General features: G+C 37.4%; 1 protein-coding gene across 2 annotated transcripts in view; it reads right to left on the reverse strand.

Annotated features, from left to right (window-relative positions):
* The window catches only part of SCYL2 (SCY1 like pseudokinase 2), a 77,135-nt gene that overhangs the window by 47,737 nt on the left and 8,011 nt on the right, over positions 1 to 21,387 (reverse strand). Inside the window, exons 1-2 of one of the 2 annotated variants that reach the window (XM_036759752.1) lie at positions 18,420 to 18,603; positions 11,262 to 11,466 (exon numbers count right to left, since the gene is read on the reverse strand). In XM_036759752.1, the coding sequence (XP_036615647.1) occupies positions 11,262 to 11,438 (177 nt within the window). In that variant the 5' untranslated portion in view covers positions 11,439 to 11,466; positions 18,420 to 18,603. Of the gene's footprint in view, positions 1 to 11,261; positions 11,467 to 18,419; positions 18,604 to 21,387 lie in introns of those variants that run through there. The other variant, XM_036759751.1, reaches the window with a different exon arrangement.

The raw sequence follows: 21,387 nt of genomic DNA on the forward strand, positions 1-21,387 counted from the left end.
GAAGTAATATGCTATACTAATAAATAAATCAGTGGCATTGCCATAAATAGAGTATTTCTGCTACTAGTCTAGCAATTTACTATCAATCAATTAATAAACTTAATTTAAATTAAGTGCCTTCTATGTGCCAGGAACTCTGCTAGTCACTGGGAAAACAAAGATAGTTGTAAAACAGTCCTCTGAATAGTCCACTTCAACAAAAACTCCTAATCTTCAAAGCAAAAGCAATCATAGTTCTAACTCTCTAACATCACCTAAAAATCAAGTTATAACATAATTTATTTCTTGAATAAGAAATAATGGAAATAAGGAAAAATAGGTAATAAGAAAGCCTTCAAAATGAATATACAATACAGAGTAGGCCCCAAGTTAAGAAAAAGTGAGATTCACAATAAATGGTTTGTGCTGCCAGGACCCAAATATCTGAAATCATTAGTTGAGAATGCCAATAAAACAAGTCACAAAGTAATTTCCATTTCAACCCTAAAGTTTTTTTTTTTTTTTTTACTGAAGAAGTTATTCTAAATTTTAAAAAATGTTAACTGCTGATTCTATACAAAGAGTTTGCATAAACATTCTTAAAACTGTAAACATCTATGTGTGCAGCTTTGTTTCTGCAGGGTCCTACCAACTATGATCCACTATGCTTTTATTAATTATTCACAATGAAATGTCCTCAGTAAAAATGGCCAAGTCCAAAGAAAAACAGCAGAAATTGATTTTTTAAAAGACAAAGCAAAAAACCCCCACACAAATAATGACTTGTGCAAATGAGCTATCACATGCTTTGGTAGCATGAGAACAACCCAAAACTCCTCTGGAAGGGCTCAGAAATACATCTTTCTTTTCATCTTACTGCAGGTAATGATAGCATGTAGTCTTTACTAGTTGCCTCTCTCAACATTCCCACTCCCCAGTCCACACATGAAAATTTTAGGTAAAACAAATCAGGCGCTGAAAGATAGAAATAACCAGCTTGGAAAGAATCCAGCAAACCAATAACTGCTCTGCCTTTTCAAATTTGCTGCAGAACCCAATTCACCATCTCTCTTCACACATGTCTGCAATTTCTTTTGCTTAGGAATTTTTTTTTTGGTAAGATGCCCTACACCTGTGTCAACCATTTCTAAAACTATGTAAATAAGGGAGTATCTTTGGGGAGAAGGAAAACAGGAGTGGGGAGCACCTGAAATTTAACTTGCTATATAGGAATAAAAACTTATCAACTCAGACTATAAGGCTTTTACTTCAGTATTATACAAAGAGTAGATTACTTGATTGTTAATTTAGGAGCTATAAAAAAATCCCTCAGTCCCTTTAAGCAAATTAGGCAAGAATTCTCCACCAAAGATTAAATCTTCCACTGCAAAGTTGATGTCAAATTTAACATGTTTCCCTAGCAACAAAAAGTAGTCAACTGCACATGATAGTGAATGGAGAAGAGGCAAGGGAAAGTGAGAAAGACAGGTACCTTCATGATATAGAGGTGATCAAACATATTCCTCCTTATTTTCTCATTTCTCCCTATATCTTCTATATTCCTCTCCATAAGAAAATTTTATTTTAAGATAAGAAAAACATCAAAAATCTCTAAACCAAACTGATCTAAATAATATTTTTGATTGTGTCAACTTCCCCTCCCAGTCAAGTGCCTATGAGCTAAGTGTAAAGCACTGGGGGGAGGGGGTGCCCAAACACAGAACTATGAGAGACTCCTTTGAAGCCTTACTAGTGTTTCAGAGGCAGCCATGTTACAGACTCCTGAAGCAAAGAAGGAGAGCTGGAAGGCATTTCTGGGGCTCTCTCTCTCTCTCCCCCTACAAAGACCTGTGTGATGTGGTTGAGTGGATATGAAAGATTTACATAAATGAAAGAGAAAAAGCTCCCTGACATTATGTGCGACCTGTGTTCTACTGCGTGGGTCCCATCTCAGTACTCTAGGGACTGCATCTTTCAGACCTGGGGAACCACTGGGTTGCTATCTCATTACTTTTACTGCACAGAAAAACATAGGCTGCAAAGTGACTTAGAAAACCACAAATAATCTATGCTGTTTTGTATTCTGATTGTGTTAAACATTTCCCAATTACATTGGGGGGGGGGGGGGCAGGACTCGGAAAGGTACAGGCCTTGAGTCTGACCCCTCTGGTGTACAATGCACTTACAACTCAACATCCAGAAGTCAGGCAGGGTCCAGATCTCAATATATTGTAGTAATTATATTTGAAAGCCTTTTATAAAAGAACTCTTTTAAGTTTAGTGGCATTCCCCTACCTACAACTACTACCAGCACTACCACATGCCACACCAGTTCTTCAGGAACCAATTGTGAAGGAACCATTGCAGAAATAAAACTTTGAGATCATCTTTGGCACTGGGAACTCCTTGTGAAGAAACTTAAGTTAAACTGAAAGAAATGAAAGACTTCAATGCAGATCACCACCTGGCTTACCAACTTACAGTCTCAGAAAGATGTTTAGGGCACTGAGGGCTGAAAGCATTTTGATGAGGGTTTCATGGCCAATATAAATCAGGGTGTGTGGGACAACAGACCACTGGCTCAAATAAAAAAACAGAGGTGTCTTGGTTTTCTCAAGGTAGAAACAAAACAGAAGCTTTATTGGATCAAGTCTCGCGAGAATTGGGCATCTCCCACTACCAGGGCGGAGATGGTAGTGAAGAGAGGCAAGGGGGAGAAGGCAAGCAAGGGGATCTATATCCTTGTGCAAACAATTCTAAGAAATCCCACCCCAGAGGCTGGACCTCTGTCCCCATTTGCGGGGACAGGGAAGTCTTCACACTTTATTCTCTCACTATCCCACACAATCCCTCCTCTCCTTAACACCATGTTGAAGACTTCACACATACACCATTCCTGATATGAACTATCCACCCACCTATCTTCATTCATCATACTGTTATACCAGTTTCTTTCCCATCATGCTGGTGTCCCCATTACCTTTTTTTTTTTTAAATAAATATCGGAAGGATTGATCAGTGTATTGACAAATCAAAGGGGGCAGTCCCCTTTACAAGTACAACTACAGAGACCCAAAAGAAAACAACAATATAGTCATCCCTTTAACATTCAAAAGTCTCTTCCCATACAGCTGTCCGGCAGGGAGCATCAACGAAGTCTTCTGGTCCTAGGTATTTGTTTCAGCCATCCCCATAGCATATTCTTCTTGGAGGAACCGGCTTTCTGTCCATTCTCCTACAAAATTTACCTCAGCACAATTTTAAGTTACCATTTCTAATAATGATACCCTGATCATCTTTACAAGTCCAAAATTGAAACCTTGGCCAATTGCCATGTTGAAGAAATTTACATCAGAACCCAAATTCCCATACTTTACATGACTCATCATTAATTTCCCCACCAGAGGGATGAGACTCCAGTACATACATAAATACAACACAGTACATATAAAATCTTAACCTAGTCATATCATGTTTCCTTGATGGCACTACAAGATAAGCCAGGCCACGAACCATTTTTCTTTTTAGCATAATTAATTGTACCAAAATTTAAACATGCATGATATTAATCAAATAACAAAATAACATTCTCACATTGCTTAGGGAACATTTACAAAGTGAGTTCTAAGTGGCTCGTATGCATTTCTACTCTTCTTCATAAAGCTTTACTAAGTTGGTGCAAAAGTCCACAGGTAACACTAATTCGAAAGCATCATAACAAAGTTTCTAGTTATAGCAGAATTCCTAAATATTACAAAGTTTCTTAGTCAAAAAGGTGTTGTAATGGAATCTCACACTGACAGCAGTAAGAGTGTGATCATAGGAAAATACTACTGCTCTTAGATTCCTTTTAGACAAAGGGAACATCTTAAAGTGAGCCTTAAGCAGTTTGTTTAAATTTCTGTACCTGCCCTAGTTCTAGATAAAATAATATTAGATTGCCCAGTAAGATAACACAAAAAGAGCTCATATCTTTTACTGACTACTTGATCTGATCACAGAAATCTGCTATAGAAGGAAAAAAGGCAGGGACACATGATATGCTAAATATGACAGGATAAAACATCCTCGGCTCTGTTTATAATCCAGATATAGTTTTGATTCCTCAATTATGTAGTATCTCTGCCACCGCATTGCTACACTCAGAAATAGGTGGGAAACTTCCTTTCCAAAGGAACACAGGGGGAAACTGAGGCCAGGAGGATCCCATCCTAGACTGAGGCTAAGATTGTCCCCTCGGCTTTTGTCCCAAATGCAGATCTCCACCGTTAACAGTATGGATCACATACCTTCTGAGTAGCTTGTGGCATTTCTCTCAGATACTGATGTAATGTAGACAACTATACCCAGATTCAAACTCAAAACAAAATTAGTTATGGTCCCAAGTGCCTTTTAACCTTAAACAGCAAGTCCCACCCATCACAGCTTAGAGTCAGATACGGATAATAAGCAGTAAAGATTTACCAGGACTCACGTACATAAGGGATTTAATTAAACATTTTCGTTCTCTACTTTAAACTTGTCCTGGTGTAAAAGCCAAATATTAGAATCCTTTCTATCTATTGTACATAAACTTTTAATTTCTCAGCAAGCTAAGTTCATTGTTTAGGACCTACATAACTCAAACAAGTTCTTTGTCTGGGGCTGATGACCTTGCCCATGCAGATAGTTTCCAGGTGCCTTGGCAATTTTACAAGTAACATGGACCCCAAGAAGGGGTTAAATAGAAAAACCTTGGGTCTGTGTGCTATCTTTTGCTGTTTCTCTGAGCACACTTATTCAAGGTCAAGGCTTTCTAAAAATCATGCAAAGGATTTTACAAAACTTTTCTTCATAAAAAAAAACATATCTCTCTTTCCCAGAAACAGCTCATAATTTATCCTGATATTATTATTAATTCCTAAGTGCTAAACAATTCCCAAATATTGATCACCAAACCTTTTCCACATAATTGAGAAAAAACCAAAACTAAACATACTCTGGTAAATACTATCTCTAAGCAATAACATCAACAGCTTAATTAACGATCTCACAAATTTCCCAAATGACAGCACAACAATTAAAGACAAAATTTGGTAATTTAAGATTTCTTAAATTACAATTCTTAACCTAATAACATTTAGATTGTAAAAGAAATTGCTTCTCTAACAACACAGACGATAAAATAAGAAAAATTTTAGACATATAACAATATCATAAACAATTATCATCTATTTAAACTTGAAAACCAAAACCAATTAATTTCCATTTTGGTGGCTTTACCTCAGTCAGATATGGCCCCGAACTGCCTGATACAGAAGATCATTCATCTCATCACCAAAACTTCACATTGAAGAAAATCCACATAAGTTTAACAAATATGAAGCAATTACTTTTAACTTAAAACAATGTACATTCAAATAGCATTTATTCTATGTCAAGCATTGTGCCGAGCACCTTTACAATTATGCGATCTTTGTAATATCCCTGGGAATGGATTCCACCACCATCCTCTTATTGAACAGTGAACTACAGTAAATAGAATTTTCTTGGGGCTATATAGTTAATAAATTTCTCAATGCCAAATAACAATATGCACCTTTTCTAGAAAATTATTCAAATATGCATTTCTAAGTTCCATTCACATTTTCCTGGGAAAGTTTTACAAATAGTTTGCAATCACCTATTACAATTAGATCAGTTTAAAATGTGCTAGGCCAGTATTTTAACTACTTCTTTTGCCCCGGGTAAAAAGGAAGCCTAAGAAATTTGAATCATTGTTAACAAGGTATAGTCAGTTTCCCTTCCAGGCGGAGGGGGTTGATAATTAGTTGAACAGCAATAATAATAACTCACAATAATCAATATCTTTACTCTAATCAATATCCATATAAGATTTAATAGAACCCACCCACAAATCTAGCTCGAAAGGCGGATGGACATAATTTCTTTTATCTCTTCAGAACTTTCTTGGTTTTTAACATTAAAACAGTAATCCCAAATAACCTAGTTAACAATCTTACAAGTAAGTGCTGGCTGAATTGTTTTAGCTGTGACATTCCAGTAACTACAGGTAAAGTAGAAAATACCTGGTCTTCTAAACGGCAATTAAGGCCGAGAAAGTAACTTAACCAGTTTTACACAATTGTTTTCATATCTTTTTTTTTTCTCTTCAACAAAATTCAGATTAATAATTGCTTTGTCTAACACTATTTTCAGTCACTTAAGTTTTGCAATATAGGACATTTTACTACAATTTAGAAGCACAATAATAGTACAAATAGAAAGATTTTCAGATGACATTAACTGCATTCCCAAATCATTACATATTTTAGGCTTACCAAGCATAGAGGCTTTTCTTCTCTCCTCATAGTTGCAGGGCCTAGCTGTGGACTGAAGGGGGGGGTGGGGGGCGAAGGGGGAGAGAAGGTGCTGGGAAGCTGCAGAGTCCAGCACCTGAATTAAAGGTCCAAGGAGTCATTGAGGAGGGTCCCTGAGAGATCTTTACTTTCTAATAGGGTTGTTGGGTTTGGCAGACTAGGAGCAAAAATTCCAGGTTCCAGTGGTGTGGGAGCAATTGCCTAGAAGTGTGGGCTTCAGGGTGCCCAGGGGTCCAGGGCTGTTGTCAGTGGGGTAATTATTTTTGAAAAGGAGCCAACTCTCTATTGTATATTCGCAGCCGAATCACTTTTTAAACTTTTCAAGTAACAAACTTAGGAAAATCATAGCAAGTTAGAAATATCTATATCTATTGAGCTAATTCCTATTCTAGGAAGTATTTTTGTTTCTCAGGAATGTAATAAGCAACAGTCTTTTGGGTAAAATATGTTCAGATGGTTCTCATTCTCTGGTCATATTTCTCTATTTTGGAAGCTTTAAGCCACTTTTTTTTCTTCTCTCAAATTCAAATAGGAACGAGGGTCACTAAATTGCACATAAGGATCTCTGTAGTTGTAGGTAAAAAAAAAAAGTACTTACTAACTTAGTACTTACTAACTCTATAGATTTATTTAATACCTTTATATTATTAAATATTTTCCAATTCTATTTGTAGGATCATTACTTACAGTTCTTACTTCTGAAAATTGGGAAACCATAATTACAATGCATTGTAGTACACATTCTAGATTTTTCCTTTTCTCCTCATACTAGGGAGCTCAAAGTGTCTCTTTTTCATATCTATGCATTTTCCGAATTTGCCTTAGTACCAAATAGCATAATAAATTCTGAGCATCAAATTAGAAGTAACACATTTCACTTAAATTTAAGGGAAAATTTCCCGCTTTCTTTCTTATCTCTCCACATTCCAAATTGGCCAGATCTGGGATGGAGGGAGAAAGAAAGAGCATATATATATCACGTTTGTTTTTTTTTTAACAATTTCCCAAAAGTTTCCACCTTGCACTCTCAAAAACTCTATTCACACTGTTTGTGCAAATAGATTATACCTTTCTTAAGCTTCCTTCACATCCCTCTTCCCTACTTGGTTAAACTTTCTTGCCTTTCCTTTCTGGTGGACTTTGATGAAAGCCCTGTTAAAACTGCATGCACATACCTTATTTCTTTCTAATTCTGACCTGACACTCCTCTTTACCTTGCCTTTTCCATCACATAACTTAAACAAGAAAACATTTCTCTCTCTTTCTCTCTCCCCCGCTCTCCCACTCCTCTGAAGAGATTGCAGTCAGGGAGGGAGAGAAAACCAGATAGTGGACATTACAGGGTGTCAGATTACACACACACAGAAGCACAGATACAGACAGACACAGACACAAAGATACAGAAATCCAAAAGCTTTTCACTTTCCCTGGGAGAGCTTTCCTCAATACACCAGGAAAAATCCATTCCACCCACCTAGGTCAAATATTTTAAGAGCTCTTGTCTATGGCCATTTTCCTTTCTATTTTGCTCCAAAGCAATGGGTTTTAATTGCCCTTTCCTTTTATACTTTTGTTGTTCATTCCAATTTTGCAATCGATTGCCTAAAGGATCATCTACAGGTACCTCACACTTGTGCTCCGACTGCACAGACTCAGATTGTTTGGTCCCCATAATTTACGAGGGCCGTCACCACACCCTCCAAGTTCAGAAGAATTTAGTCAAACTGAATGGGGTGGTTGCCCGCTCCCAGGAAGTCCCCCGTGAAGCGTCCTCGAGAGCGTCCTTGACCTTGGGGTTGTATCCCACCCTAATTTGGTTGAGAGCCGTCACTGAACTCCCCGAGTCTCAGACTCAACAGATAACCCCCAGACCTCTGAGTGCTTACCTCCGGAGAGTACACGTACTTGTTTATGACTTCAACACACACCACACCAGCCGGCCGGGCTTTTTTCTCTTTCCCCTTACTTTGGAATGTTGGAGGCTAGCACAGCTTCTGTTCCTCCGAGTCCCTCTCTTGGGGATTTTCCCCCAACGGGGAGGAGGCCCACACCAGGACCAGGAATCCCCAATAAATCTTTGTGGTGCACGCTGGATCCTGCTCCCTGGTGAGAACCCCCCCAATCGAGGGGAATCCCGGAACGAGCCCCCAAACTGTGTGGGACAACAGACCACTGGCTCAAATAAAAAAACAGAGGTATCTCGGCTTTCTCAAGGTAGAAACAAAACAGAAGCTTTATTTGATCAAGTCTCGCGAGAATTGGGCATCTCCCACTACCAGGGCGGAAATGGTAGTGAAGAGAGGCAAGTGGGAGAAGGCAAGCAAGGGGATATATATCTTTGTACAAACAATTCTAAGAAATCCCACCCCAGAGGCTGGACCTCTGTCCCCATTTGCGGGGACAGGTGGCCTCACAATCTAACCAAGAATAATACCAGCACAGAAACTACAGAATTACCTTATAAGGAAACTTTAATGTTAAGATGGCAGTTTGTGAGTAGGCTAGGGGAGGTGGAGAGGGGAATACCACCTGATTTCCCCGAAATCATATGATTTACAGGAAAACGAAACTTAGGCCTAGTGAGGTCCACATCCTAACTAAATTTGTACTATTTGAGTATTACCTTGCCTGAGTTATTCATAGGGAAGCTTTCACAATCTTGTATTCCATTCACAGCTGAACTGACATATACAAATCTAAAGAAGAAGGGGGAGAAAGACATTCCGAAAGGCTAAATAATCAGATTCCCACAGACTCAAATTTATCCCATTTCCCTTTTCTCTAAATATTGATTCTCAAACATTAATAATATACATACACACACACACACACACACACACACACACACACACACACACATACATACACCCTGTGAAGTCTTCACACTTTATTCTCTCACTATCCCACACAAGGGGAACAACTTGAAGACAAGTCTTTCTGACTCCCAGGTCAACTCTCTCTCCATTATGCCAAGATATCTCGCAAGATCAACTATCTTTTCCATGAAACACAGATCAACAACTTATGTGAGAGTCTGGTTATATGATTTTGTTACTAACATAACTTTATAAACTAAGTAATGGCTTTTTAAAGTAATCCATGGCTAAATAAGCCATTCTTTGAATGAGATGATTATTAAGCTAGATAGAAAAAAATGACAACAGCTTACAGACATTTTAAAAGACAGAATGATGAAATGTCCTTTTTAATATATCCTTGATATGGATTCTAGACCTAAGAAACATAAAAAAAGTAGTGATGAAAACAAAAATTATGGGCAAGATTAAAAACTATCCAATGACCACAAAGTAAATGTCATCAGTATTTTATTCCCTTTGTTTATTTAGTAAAATTCTTATTCACAAGCAAGTTACTTATCTTCAAAATCAGTGGACATCTACTAAGCCCCTATTATGTGCTAGGCAGAGATACTGAAAGACAGGGGAACAAAAAGATAATGTCTGATTTATAGAGCTTAAAAGCTATGTTAAAAAAAAAAACAGCCCTTTAGAGATGGAAAGTTTTCAAGTCTCTTCCTTTTCCAGAATAAAAAAGAAGAGTGTGAGCCTAAATGACTTGCCTGAGATGAAAACCCAGGGCTCCTCACTTCCTAAGCTGTATCAAATTATTATTCTAATAATCTCTAAAACTAAAACATCATGCACATTTGGACAGCTTTAATACCACCAACTTTATAATATCACTCAAAAACAAAATTTACTCATGATTCACTACCCAAAATAAAAGCAACCCACCAACTACTTTTCACCCACAATGTACTATATAATAATGACAATATCATAGGACCAAAATTATTAGTGTATTCAAGTTGACCAAAAGCTTGGTTCCCCTCTTCTGCGATTTAGTCTTGAACATAAACGTAACTGTCCACAGAAAAGTCAGACTCAGTAAAACAAAGGACAAATATGTATAACACAGTCAGTTATCCCATACCTCAGCAGCCAAAGTGCTTTGTATGTATGGGGAACTGATAACATGCCAGTATTTTAACACCACATATAAACATTTTGGGGGGATATAGGCAACATAGGAGAAATTTGTTTCGTTAGATTATGTAGACTTGTTAGGTGGTTTTCTCTTTTGGGGGGAGGGTGAAATTAATTTTTTGATAACTGAAAAAACAGAACATAATTTTAACAAATACTATATATCTCAAGCATTATTAACTTCAAGAGTACACTAGTTCTTGTCAATGTATCTAAGAAAACTGTCAAAAAGTGAAAGCACTCACAATTCCACAAAATTATAACATTGATATTTAACAAGGCGATCTAAGAGTTTAGAATCTCAAACTGCTGGAAATGGTTTTCCAAAAAAGCAATTGTTTAATGAAAACTTAATTTTAACCATGTATTCATTAAATACCCCAAAGCACACTAATCCTTATACTCTACAATTTTTACCCCCAAATAAGGTACAAATAAAAAGCTCTGTCTGGTTAAAGGCAAAAAAAAAATTTATACAAAATTTTACATTTACTCAAGAGAGGAAAATGTTTCTCACTAAGGCAAAAGACCCACTTAATTATAGGAGAAATTCAACGATAATTTTGCCACATCACACCATTAGATCAGGAAAGAAAACCAAAAGAGCAGAATCTCACTTCTAAATAAAAAGCCTTCATATCACAAGATACACTAATCTTAGTTTTAGTAACATTTGCCTATCTCGTAAGGCAAACAAAATTAAACTGTAGGTTGGTATGACATGGAAAATCTGCAACTAAGTAAATAAAAACAACATATATAATGTGGTTTACTTGATGCTATTTCTTGGACAAGAGGCAACAAGAATAATGGAAAAACTCAACACTATCAGTATATTAAGAAAAATGCACTTAACATATCTAGGCATAAATGTGTCTCTTACGCTTTTCATCACTAGCTTTCACTTCAAGCTCACCTGTTTAGTTGACTTTTTTGTGCCATTAAAAATCTTCCAAGCTAGCCCATTGCCACCGCTGGCAACATGTCTGCCAACATCAAATTCCCTGGTGACAGGATTTCCCATTACCGCACTGGTTACATCAGCTGTTACTTTTGTAACTGTACTCTTCAACTTATTCAGCATGGATTCCATGGCTGCAATGGTATGCAATTCTATTTACCTGTAGGTATGAGAGAAAAAAAAAACTGCTTTGAAAATGTCAACTGTGTGCCAAAAGAATGATTAAAATCTTAATTCTCACAGATTAACCTCAATGAAAAAAGTTCAACACCCAAACAAAGGTTTTACTTCATTTAAAAGACATACTGCATATATTTTAAAACTGCTGAGAAGTTTGACAACAAGAAAGTGAAATCACAATCATATGTCCTTGGTAAGTAAAAATATAAGCCAGGAAAAGTGAATTTCCCAAATTTTAATTGCAATCAAGACAGTACAGAAAAGTCATGGGAAGAAAGATAAGTGGTCAAATGACATGAATAAATATTTCTCAAAAGGCAAACTATAGACAATCATATGAAAAAAATTCTCCAAATCACTAAGAGAAATATAAATTAAAACAACTCAGAGGTTTTACTTCACATCTATCAAACTGATAAAGATGAAAAATGATAGAAATAGTTGACTGTGGAGGAACAGTAGGAAAATAGGCAAGCCAATCCACTGGTACTGTAGCTGTGAACTGGTTTAACTCTTCTGGGAGATGATTTGAAATTATACTAGAGAAATTGTACATTAAACTGTACAAATTTTCTGATATAGGAATCTCTCTACTGGGCATATTACTTCAAGAAGGTAAAAGACAAAGAAATACTGGAAACAGACCAAACTATTTGTAGCAACGCAAAACCAAAAACAAAATAGCTTCACCTTAATAGGGGATTAGCTGAGCTGTAGTAACCAAATATAATGGAATACTATTGTATAGTAAAGAAACACAGAATATGAGGAACTCAGGGAAACATGGAAAGATCTGAATGAATGGATGCAAAGAGAAATAAGCAGAACTCTATTCACCATGATTTTAACATAAACAAAAACAACACGAAAAAGCAGATAAACGTAAATTAATTGCTGTGACCAATGTCAATCCCAAAGAACATAGACGAATAATATTATCTTCTAAGTAATGAGGTGGGGAAATACAGGAAATGAAGGTTGCATGTATGGTCTGGTAATTCTTAAATTTGGTTTACCTTAACTGTTTTTCTTCATGATAGGGAAGGCTGAGTCACAGTGGTTTAAATAAATGACTATGATGAAAAAAAAAACCAAAAGGTATCAATCAAACATTTTAAAAAACCTTCATGAGGAAGTTATGTCCTTCAAAATCAGTTTTCCCAAAGCTCACGTGAAGGGGTGGAATAAAGTCTAGTTACCTGGTGTAGAACATGGAAAACTAAAGCTGATATCATTTCTAATAAACAAAGAGAAAGAAGAGGAAGAATTACTATAGGTGAAATGACAGCTAACCTTTCAGGAAAATTCTTCAACATTATGGTAACCCATCAAGTAATAGCTACCGAATCTGAACAAAATGACAGTAAATCACCATACGTATGGAAGCATTTACTGTGTAAGTCTTTCTCCCAGCCTTTAAAACCATCGATTTCATGGGGACTAGGGTAGTACAAGAATGCTATTGAAATTCTAAGAATCAAATACTGAATTGCACCAAAATTTTGATGAAGAGCTTCCAGAAGAAAAAGTATGAAACAAAAACAATTGACTTAAAATGTGCAAAAGCACAAAGAACCCAGATGTTTCAGTTTTGTTATGAGAATACTACCCAGTTTACTTTCATGTCTTTAGCTAAAAATACTTCTAACGTTAGCCTATAGTCAAGTCCTCAGTATTTATAATTTTGGAATAAGCAACTTAACTTGAAATTGTTCCTATTCTAGAATATGAATAAGACTATAATTTCATACCTATACTTGCTAATTTTAAAACTGATTTGCTATATAGTAAATTTTGAATATTTAAAAGAAACACTTCTTTTTACTAGTATTTTAACACCAATTTTCCTTCAAGCAGTTAACTGCTCTGCTAGGTACTAAGACAACATTTCGGTGTAGCTATACAGGTAAGTTCTACTCCATAAGTATCTGCTACTAATTCTGATACATAAGGCGACTATAAAAAGGGAATGGGTGCCAGGGAAAAAGATATAAACTCCAGGCAAAAGCTATACTGCTCACTGAGGTGAAATGGAAATTACATTTCACAATGTGGACAGGACTCGGCAATTTTGAAATGTAAATTTAAATCACAACCAGTAACTATTTAAGAGATGAAATATCACAGAACCTAACATAGCTAATTCTTAAAAAATTACAAGCCATTCTAATTCTTCATTTTCAAACCAAGTAGAGTCATTTCTCTAAATTAAAACTGAACAGAAGCCATAAACAGTAAATTTTAAAACAACAAAACCAAACCAGCTGGCTCTTTATACTCTCTGTTTACAACATATGCTATGAATCACAAAAAGAAATATAACATAATAACCATCTTATGAAAAAAATCCAAACCTTTTCCACCTATAAATTATGGACCAAAATAAAGATAACACCATATTTTTTAAAAGTCCAAGAAACAAGAAGAGTACACAGGCACCTCATTCAGTGGAAAGTGGCTTCTAAGAGTAAATTTGTGATCCTCATGTTGCCTGTTATGATGGCACAACCCCACTGGGAGATTGTTTGATATAAAAGGCCCAGCCCGGATCAGAAAGAGAAGAGCCCACTGCCAACAGATTAGGTCCTAGACTGGGAATTATTTGACCCATAAAACAGACAAGTACCAGATGGGCCTGAGGCTATTCTGTTCTGCAGGGGCAATAGTGGAAAGGAAGGCAGTGGACAAAGAGTGCAGAGACCACACAGTTTTTACACCATCTATAAACACTGATTTAACTGTTGGCAATCATGCAAAAGACATGAAACACTAAGTATACAATCGGAACAGCTTCAACTTAGCCTAATCAAACAAACTGCCAATTCTGAAAAACCAGAAATGTACAAAGGAAAACACAGTACCACTAATGTGTACTGTTTCTTAACACAAGTTTAATCAAGAAAAGGCACAATGAGGCAGGGTAAAGAATGTCTGTCCACTAACACTCTTGATCTTGTCAAATTGACAGAAAGGCAAAGAAGGTCTAAAATACAAACTTGTCTGAAAAACAGAGAAAGGAAGTTAGAGTATTATGAGCAGATTTGTCTCCCCAAAGAGTGAATGGGGGGAGGGGGGTGAAAGGAAGATAAATCACAGAAACCTAGGTATGAGACCTAAGCTCTTTCCAAGAACTCAACATGCAGAATGAGATAAACACTTTTAGTTATAGACAATGTGGGAATTTGTTTTGCTTAACTTTGCATATATGTTACAAGAGCTATTTTTTTTCTTTTGAATTGAAAGGAAGTAAGAGATGAAATAAATGTTTATTCAATGAAAAATAAGGTAAAATGAAAAGAATTTTATCATGCTAAAAGTATTTTTAGATAAAGCTGGACTTCCAAGTGTAAATTTGCCAATATTTCTGTAGCTATTTATTTTTATCCTTAGTCACAAATGAACACATTTTGTCCCTAAGAATCTAAAAGCCTATCTAAGAAGGTGGCAGTCAAGAATCACTAAATTTTACAGGTCATCTAGTCTAAAACATACCTCAAAAGGAATCCCCACTATAATACACTTGACAAGCAGTCTTTTTCTTTTGGTCTCTGCCTGAAGACTGCCAATCCAGGGAAAACCACCATCTCCTAAGACAGCTTGTTTGGCTTGTGTAGAGAAAGCTCTGTTAAGAGAGTCTTGCTAATATCAGGCCTAAAATTTGCCTCTTTGCAACTTCCACCAATTTCTCCTGCTTTTGCCTTCAAAGGTAAAGCAGAACAAAATCCAATCCCTCTTTTACATGACAGTCCTTCAAGCTCCCCAAGTCTTCTCTCTTCTTCACGCTAAGCTTAACCAATTCTTTCATCTGAACTTCCTACGTCGAGAGTTAAAGGTCTTTATCTATCTATCCTGTTTCCCCGATCTAGACTCTGTCTAATGTAAGTTCTTCCAATGGTGCACTGAAACGAAAACGATATTTTCTACGTGTTCTCAGCAAGGCAAGGTTCAGAAAGCCTATGACTTCATTCCTGCAAACTGACTTCGGGTAGATGAAAGCTAGATTAGTTGTCTTGGATGCCATATCACACTGCTGACCCAATGTGCACTTCTAACACTACTCTGGTTCATGATCTTGGTCAAATACATTTAAAAGAAATCCACTTAAAGAAAAGCAATTTTGAAAAGATGGAGAAATTAATTTTCAAGATACCTAAAGTATTGTGTGGGTCAACAGACCACTGACTCAAATAAAAAAACAGAGGTGTCTCGGCTTTCTCAAGGTAGAAACAAAACAGAAGCTTTATTGGATCAAGTCTCGCAAGAACTGGGCATCTCCCACTTCCAGGGCAGAGATAGTAGTGAAGAGAGGCAAGTGGGAGAAGGCAAGCAAGGGGATATAATATCCTTGTACAAACAATTCTAAGAAATCCCACCCCAGAGGCTGGACCTCTGTCCCCATTTGCGGGGACAGGTGGCCTCACAATCTAACCAGGAATAAGTTTTACCCAATACCAGCACAGAAACTACAGAATTACCTTATAGGGAAACTTTAATGTTAAGATGGCAGTTTGTAAGTAGGCTAGAGGAGGGGGAGAGGGGAATATCACCTGATTTCCCCGAAATCATATGATTTACAGGAAAACGAAACTTAGGCCTAGTGAGGTCCACATCCTAACTAAATTTGTACTATTTGAGTATCACCTTGCCTGAGTTATTCATAGGGAAGCTTTCACAATCTTGTATTCCATTCACAGCTGAACTGACATCTACAAATCTAAAGAAGAAGGGGGAGAAAGACATTCCTAAAGGCTAAATAATCAGATTCCCACAGACTCAAATTTATCCCATTTCCCTTTTCTCTAAATATTGATTCTCAAACAATAATAATACATATATATATATATACATATACCCTGTGAAGTCTTCACACTTTATTCTCTCACTACCTCACACAGTATGATGCCAAATAATCAGAAACATTACAAATGGTATTATTTTCAAAAAGGCAAAATAAGAGGGTAACAGGCAACCATCTTATCCCCTATGAAAATGGGAAGGAAAGAAATGGTTTTCATAAACAATGTTTCTGAGCAGTAGATCACATTTTCAGTAACAACTGACTGAAAAGTGAATCCAAAATTCCTCGATAGTCCCATAGGGCCATAGATCTGGACATGGAAGGGACCTCAAAGGCCATCAAGTCCAACATTTGACAGGTAAGGAAAAATGAGGCCTGAAAAGGTTAACTGACTTTCCTAATTAGGGTCAATAAACATCACAGGTGGAATTACTGATCTCCTCTCCCCGCTCCATTGGACTATATACACCAATATGCAGCTTTAAAAGATTCTCCTCAAAAAAGGTTTCTTCCCTCCAAAGCACATGGTAGCAATATAAAAGAGTTCTTGGTAACCATGGCCAGAGAACTTCATTCAATGATTTTCGGATTATTAACGTCAAGCAAGACATAACACAGGAAGATGTGTGGTTGCCAAAGTATTTGTCTCTGCACTGGAGGAACTCCTATATAAAGTCCAGATGTAAGAGAGAGATTCTACTGCTGGCAAAGTCACCCAGATAGTCCTATCTGTAGCTAACACACTAACTGCCTCTAGCTCCAGAATACAAAACATTTTCTTTCTTTTTTTTTTTTTTTACATTTTTTGAGGGGAGAAGGCAAGGCAACTGGGGTTAAGTGACTTGCCCAAGGTCACACAGCTAGTAAGTGTGTCAAGCATCTGAGGTCGAATTTGAACTCAGGTCCTCCTGACTCCAGGGCTGGTGTTCTACTCGCTGTGCCACCTAGCTGCCCCATACAAGACCTTTTCAATGAGATCCATATACATTTGAAATATCAGCAAAGCAAAACGCCCAGGAAAAAACAAACAGACGCAGGCTTGTTGTGTAGACAGTGACCCGGGGAAGTGAAAGAGAAGGCCACTCACTAAGTCCAAGAGAATAGCTCTATCTTGCACAGCTACTGCAAATGGAAAATGCATAAAAATTAGAATCAGAAGAGACTGAGTAGCATAGAGTCTCCTTAAGAAACTTCACAGAACTTTCCTTGAAGCCCAAACTGTTTCAGGATATGTAAAACTCATCTTTTAACACCAATATCCTTCCAGTGATGTCACTATATAGCTACAAGTCATGCAACTTTCTCTCAAGAATAAAAATTACAGGAAAGACAAAAGGCAATTAAAACATTACCAGGTGGACACAAGCAGACTGCAACAACTCATTCAACAAACATTTACTCAGTACCTATATGAAAGACTAGGCTCAGTTAAAAAGACAAAATAATAGTCTATGCCCTCAAGGAGTTTACATTCTTTAAAGCTGAAAGAGATCTTATAGTACCTCAGAATTTCTGGGGACACAGGAGCTGATGAGACCACAATAAAGAATCTAAGGAGTGAAAAGGGCAAAGCCCTGGGGCATGCGCAGGTGTGTGGGGGGGGGGGCGGTATGACCAAGCAAATGGAAATGAAAAAGATACTGGAAAATTATCATATAAATTCAAACGATGGTGAAGGCCACTGGATGTAGTAATTAAGAAATCACTGGTAATCTTGGAGAGAAAAGTTTTAGATAAGTGGTAGAGTCAGAAGACAATACAAGGCTCTAACAAGTGATCAACTACTTCTGCTTACGAAATGACATGAGGAGTTTTCTTGGTCCATATTGATCAGACAAGTCACATGGCAAAAGTGATGAGTAACAAATGAACTAGAAAGCCTTGGTAATGTACTGGGGTCCAAAGAAAAGGACAAGAGCTTAAAAACTTGCAGCATGGTGAACGTGACCTTCTACCTTCTACACAAAAAATCTCACAGGTGCACATGAAGGTAGAGCTGGTTTGAAATCTACGCCAGTGGAGGGAATACGCATATGGTTGAGATCGTAGAGCCAGCAAAAAGACCAAAGGTGGCTCTGAAGTGTCATGTGACCTGATGAAAGGGAGAAAGCATTTGTGAAATCTTTCAGTCTTACCTGTCGGAAAATAACTGGGTCATAGGTTTAACTGAGAAAGTCCACTGAGTGTTCAGTCCCTTCCACTTAATTCTTTTACAAAAAGCATCACTGGTTCAAACCCCATGCAGTAGGCTAGAAGTTCCTTGAAGTCAGTTTTAAGGTTTCACTTCTGTCTTTATCTCCAGTACTTTTAACACAATGCCTAGAATATACAAAGCATTTAATACTAGTTGTAGAAATACAATGAAGCTTAAATAATTAATGATTATTAAGAAGTAGAATTAAGTAGTATTGAGTATTAAGAAGTGGAATTATAGATAACTAGTAATGTTATCACTGCAAATTCTACAATGCAAATAAAAGAGAGGATATTACAATTTGTCTGACAATAGTATTTTATGTTACCTTCACATGCCCTACAGCAACTGGACAGTAGCAGGTGTTAAAGACTAGAAGAATGATAGAGACTAAACACTGCAAATGAATTATAAATATGTATCTTGACAACATTTAAGCTAAAATGTTTTCCTATTGTAAGAAATGGGAGGAGGAGTTTTGTTTCCACAGAACTAAAGGTGTGCTTCCCCGCCCTCCCCGACCCCAGTTTTAGCAGAGACCAGGCCTCCAGGTCGGTCAGGTGAGAGGTCAGAGGCTTGTACGAATGTGCATACTTTTTGAGAAGGCAGTCTAGGGAATTAGAGAGGCCAAACCCACTTGAACCTCTTCAAGCTTATCTAGGGTCTGGTCTTGGTCAAGAATCCAGGCCTACTGATTTGCATATGTTAAAGAGGGAAAGTAGGGGAAGTAAAAGAATATAGTTTAATTCTAAACTAAGACAAGGAAAATCTAATTAACTTCACTTTTGCTTCTGTATCCTTATTATCCTATTTATATAAACTGTATAACCTAGGAAAACTATGTAAAAAACAAAGATTGTAAACTAACCATGACTCTAGCAGGAGTGGAGGGAATGGTTACTCCTGCTCCTGCAGCTGTATCAGTGTGAGTGTTCCCGTGAACACTACACCCACTCTCACGGGGAGTGTAATAAAATGCCTTCCTCTGCCCACTCTGGTCCTGAATTCTTTGGGTGTGAATGGGCAAATCACATGGATTTTCCTAAGGTCAACTGAAGGGAAGCAACAGGCAGCGGAAGCTCGCCAGGCTTACTCCTGGATCTTGTCTTGGGGTATCCTGTGATCCCCACTGCGGGGTTAAGAGGGCTACTACTCTGGATTTCCTTGGGGAACCCTGTGGTCTGCATGGCCTTCTTAAGGGGACATCACATGGGACTTCCAGCCCTATCTCGGGAGCCTGGCGATCTTACTGCCATCCTAAGGGGCCATCACTTGGGTCTTCCTTAGGGTCCGGCCCCTAGGAGGCCCTGTGATCCCCACAGATTAAGGGATGGCTACCACTTGGTCTTCCTCTGGGAATCCTGTGGTCTGTACAGCCTTCCCTAGGGATTATCACAGGGTTCTTCTTCAGGACTTTGGCCCTGCCTAGGAAGTCCAGTGATCCCCAAAACCACGTTTCTCACACTATTAACATAAAATTTCATCCACACATTTATTTAACACAAGAGGCAGTGTGACATGGTAGACAAGAGTACAACCAGACATAAAAAATCCTAGGTTCAAATTCAGTCTTTGACACGAGCTTAAATGACCATGGGCAACTCATCACTTGAGGTCTCTGTGCCTAGAAACTCTCGAAGACTAAGTTAATGACAGGTTATGAATGGGGACAGTCCAAGGATTTAGCAAGCTCATCACAGGTCCTTCACATATTGCCAAAGAATAATAGTTTTAGACTAAAGAATTGCTAAAATAAAATTTTTGGACTGAAACTCAAGAGTGATATTCACTGGATTTTAAATACGTAATAATAACCAATTAATCCATCAATAAAAATTTATTAAGTGCCTACTATGTACCAGTCACTGTGATAAGTTCTTGGGATATAAAAAGAGGCAAAAGACAGTGCTTGCCCTCAAGGTGCTAATCATCAAACAGTTTTAGATTAAAAAATTGCTCAGAATTTTTGGACTGAAACATAGAATGATACTCATTTGATTTTAAAAACAAGTCAAATGAATTCTCATTTAAAAACAGGAACCCATTTTTGGCAAACATTCCTGTCAAAACTATGTAATGCTACTACATACATAATATATTCTTGAGACCTGAGTAAAGGAATCTATGAAACATTCTGAAATATTTCATCCTTGGAAGTAACTATATTAGCATATTAGAGATGTTAGGAAATTAAATTTTCCAGAAGAAAAGAAAGAAGGTGTAGAAGACAGAGGGAAAGCTTTAAGGAAGGAAGACTTGGGTTTCAGTTGTGTCCCTGACACAGACTGGCTGTGTGAACTGCTCAAGGCCCCAGAAATGTCTCTAGGGCTCTATGTGGCAGTGATGATGACCTGCACTGATTAAGGAAGTTCCTTACCTGGAGTTACTAATAAAAATGTAATCACAGGTGAAGCCCTATCTCTATCCTACGCTTTCCAATATATTTCAATTAGTCTTCAACCACTTCTGGCTTAATCCTTCTCTGAGTAACTCGGCTTAAGCGCCATCTCCAACAACAGGCTCTTGCCCATCTCCCATCAGCTATTAATCCCCCACTGTTTCCTACCACTGCACCCCCTATAGCCTGCCCCCAAATAAGCTCCTTGAGGGCAGGAACAGTTTTGGTTTTGTCTGTGTATCTAGGGAGCCTAGCACAGTATCTGGCACACAGTAGGCATTTAATAAAATGCTTGTTGAACTGAATGATAAAATGTAGCACAAGAATAGGATAAGCTTTGACTTTAAAAGATATGCCATAACTTACAACAATAACTAGAACTTATTCAATAAAATCAAATCCCATTAGTAAGTACTAGAGTCTAAGTGGAATATTAGATACAGATAGATAGAGAGATAAATAGACAGAGACAGAGAGACATAAAGAAGTACAGCCCTCAATTATCCTCAAG

Source organism: Trichosurus vulpecula, chromosome 5 (genome assembly GCF_011100635.1).
Source record: "Trichosurus vulpecula isolate mTriVul1 chromosome 5, mTriVul1.pri, whole genome shotgun sequence".
NCBI lineage: Eukaryota > Metazoa > Chordata > Mammalia > Diprotodontia > Phalangeridae > Trichosurus > Trichosurus vulpecula.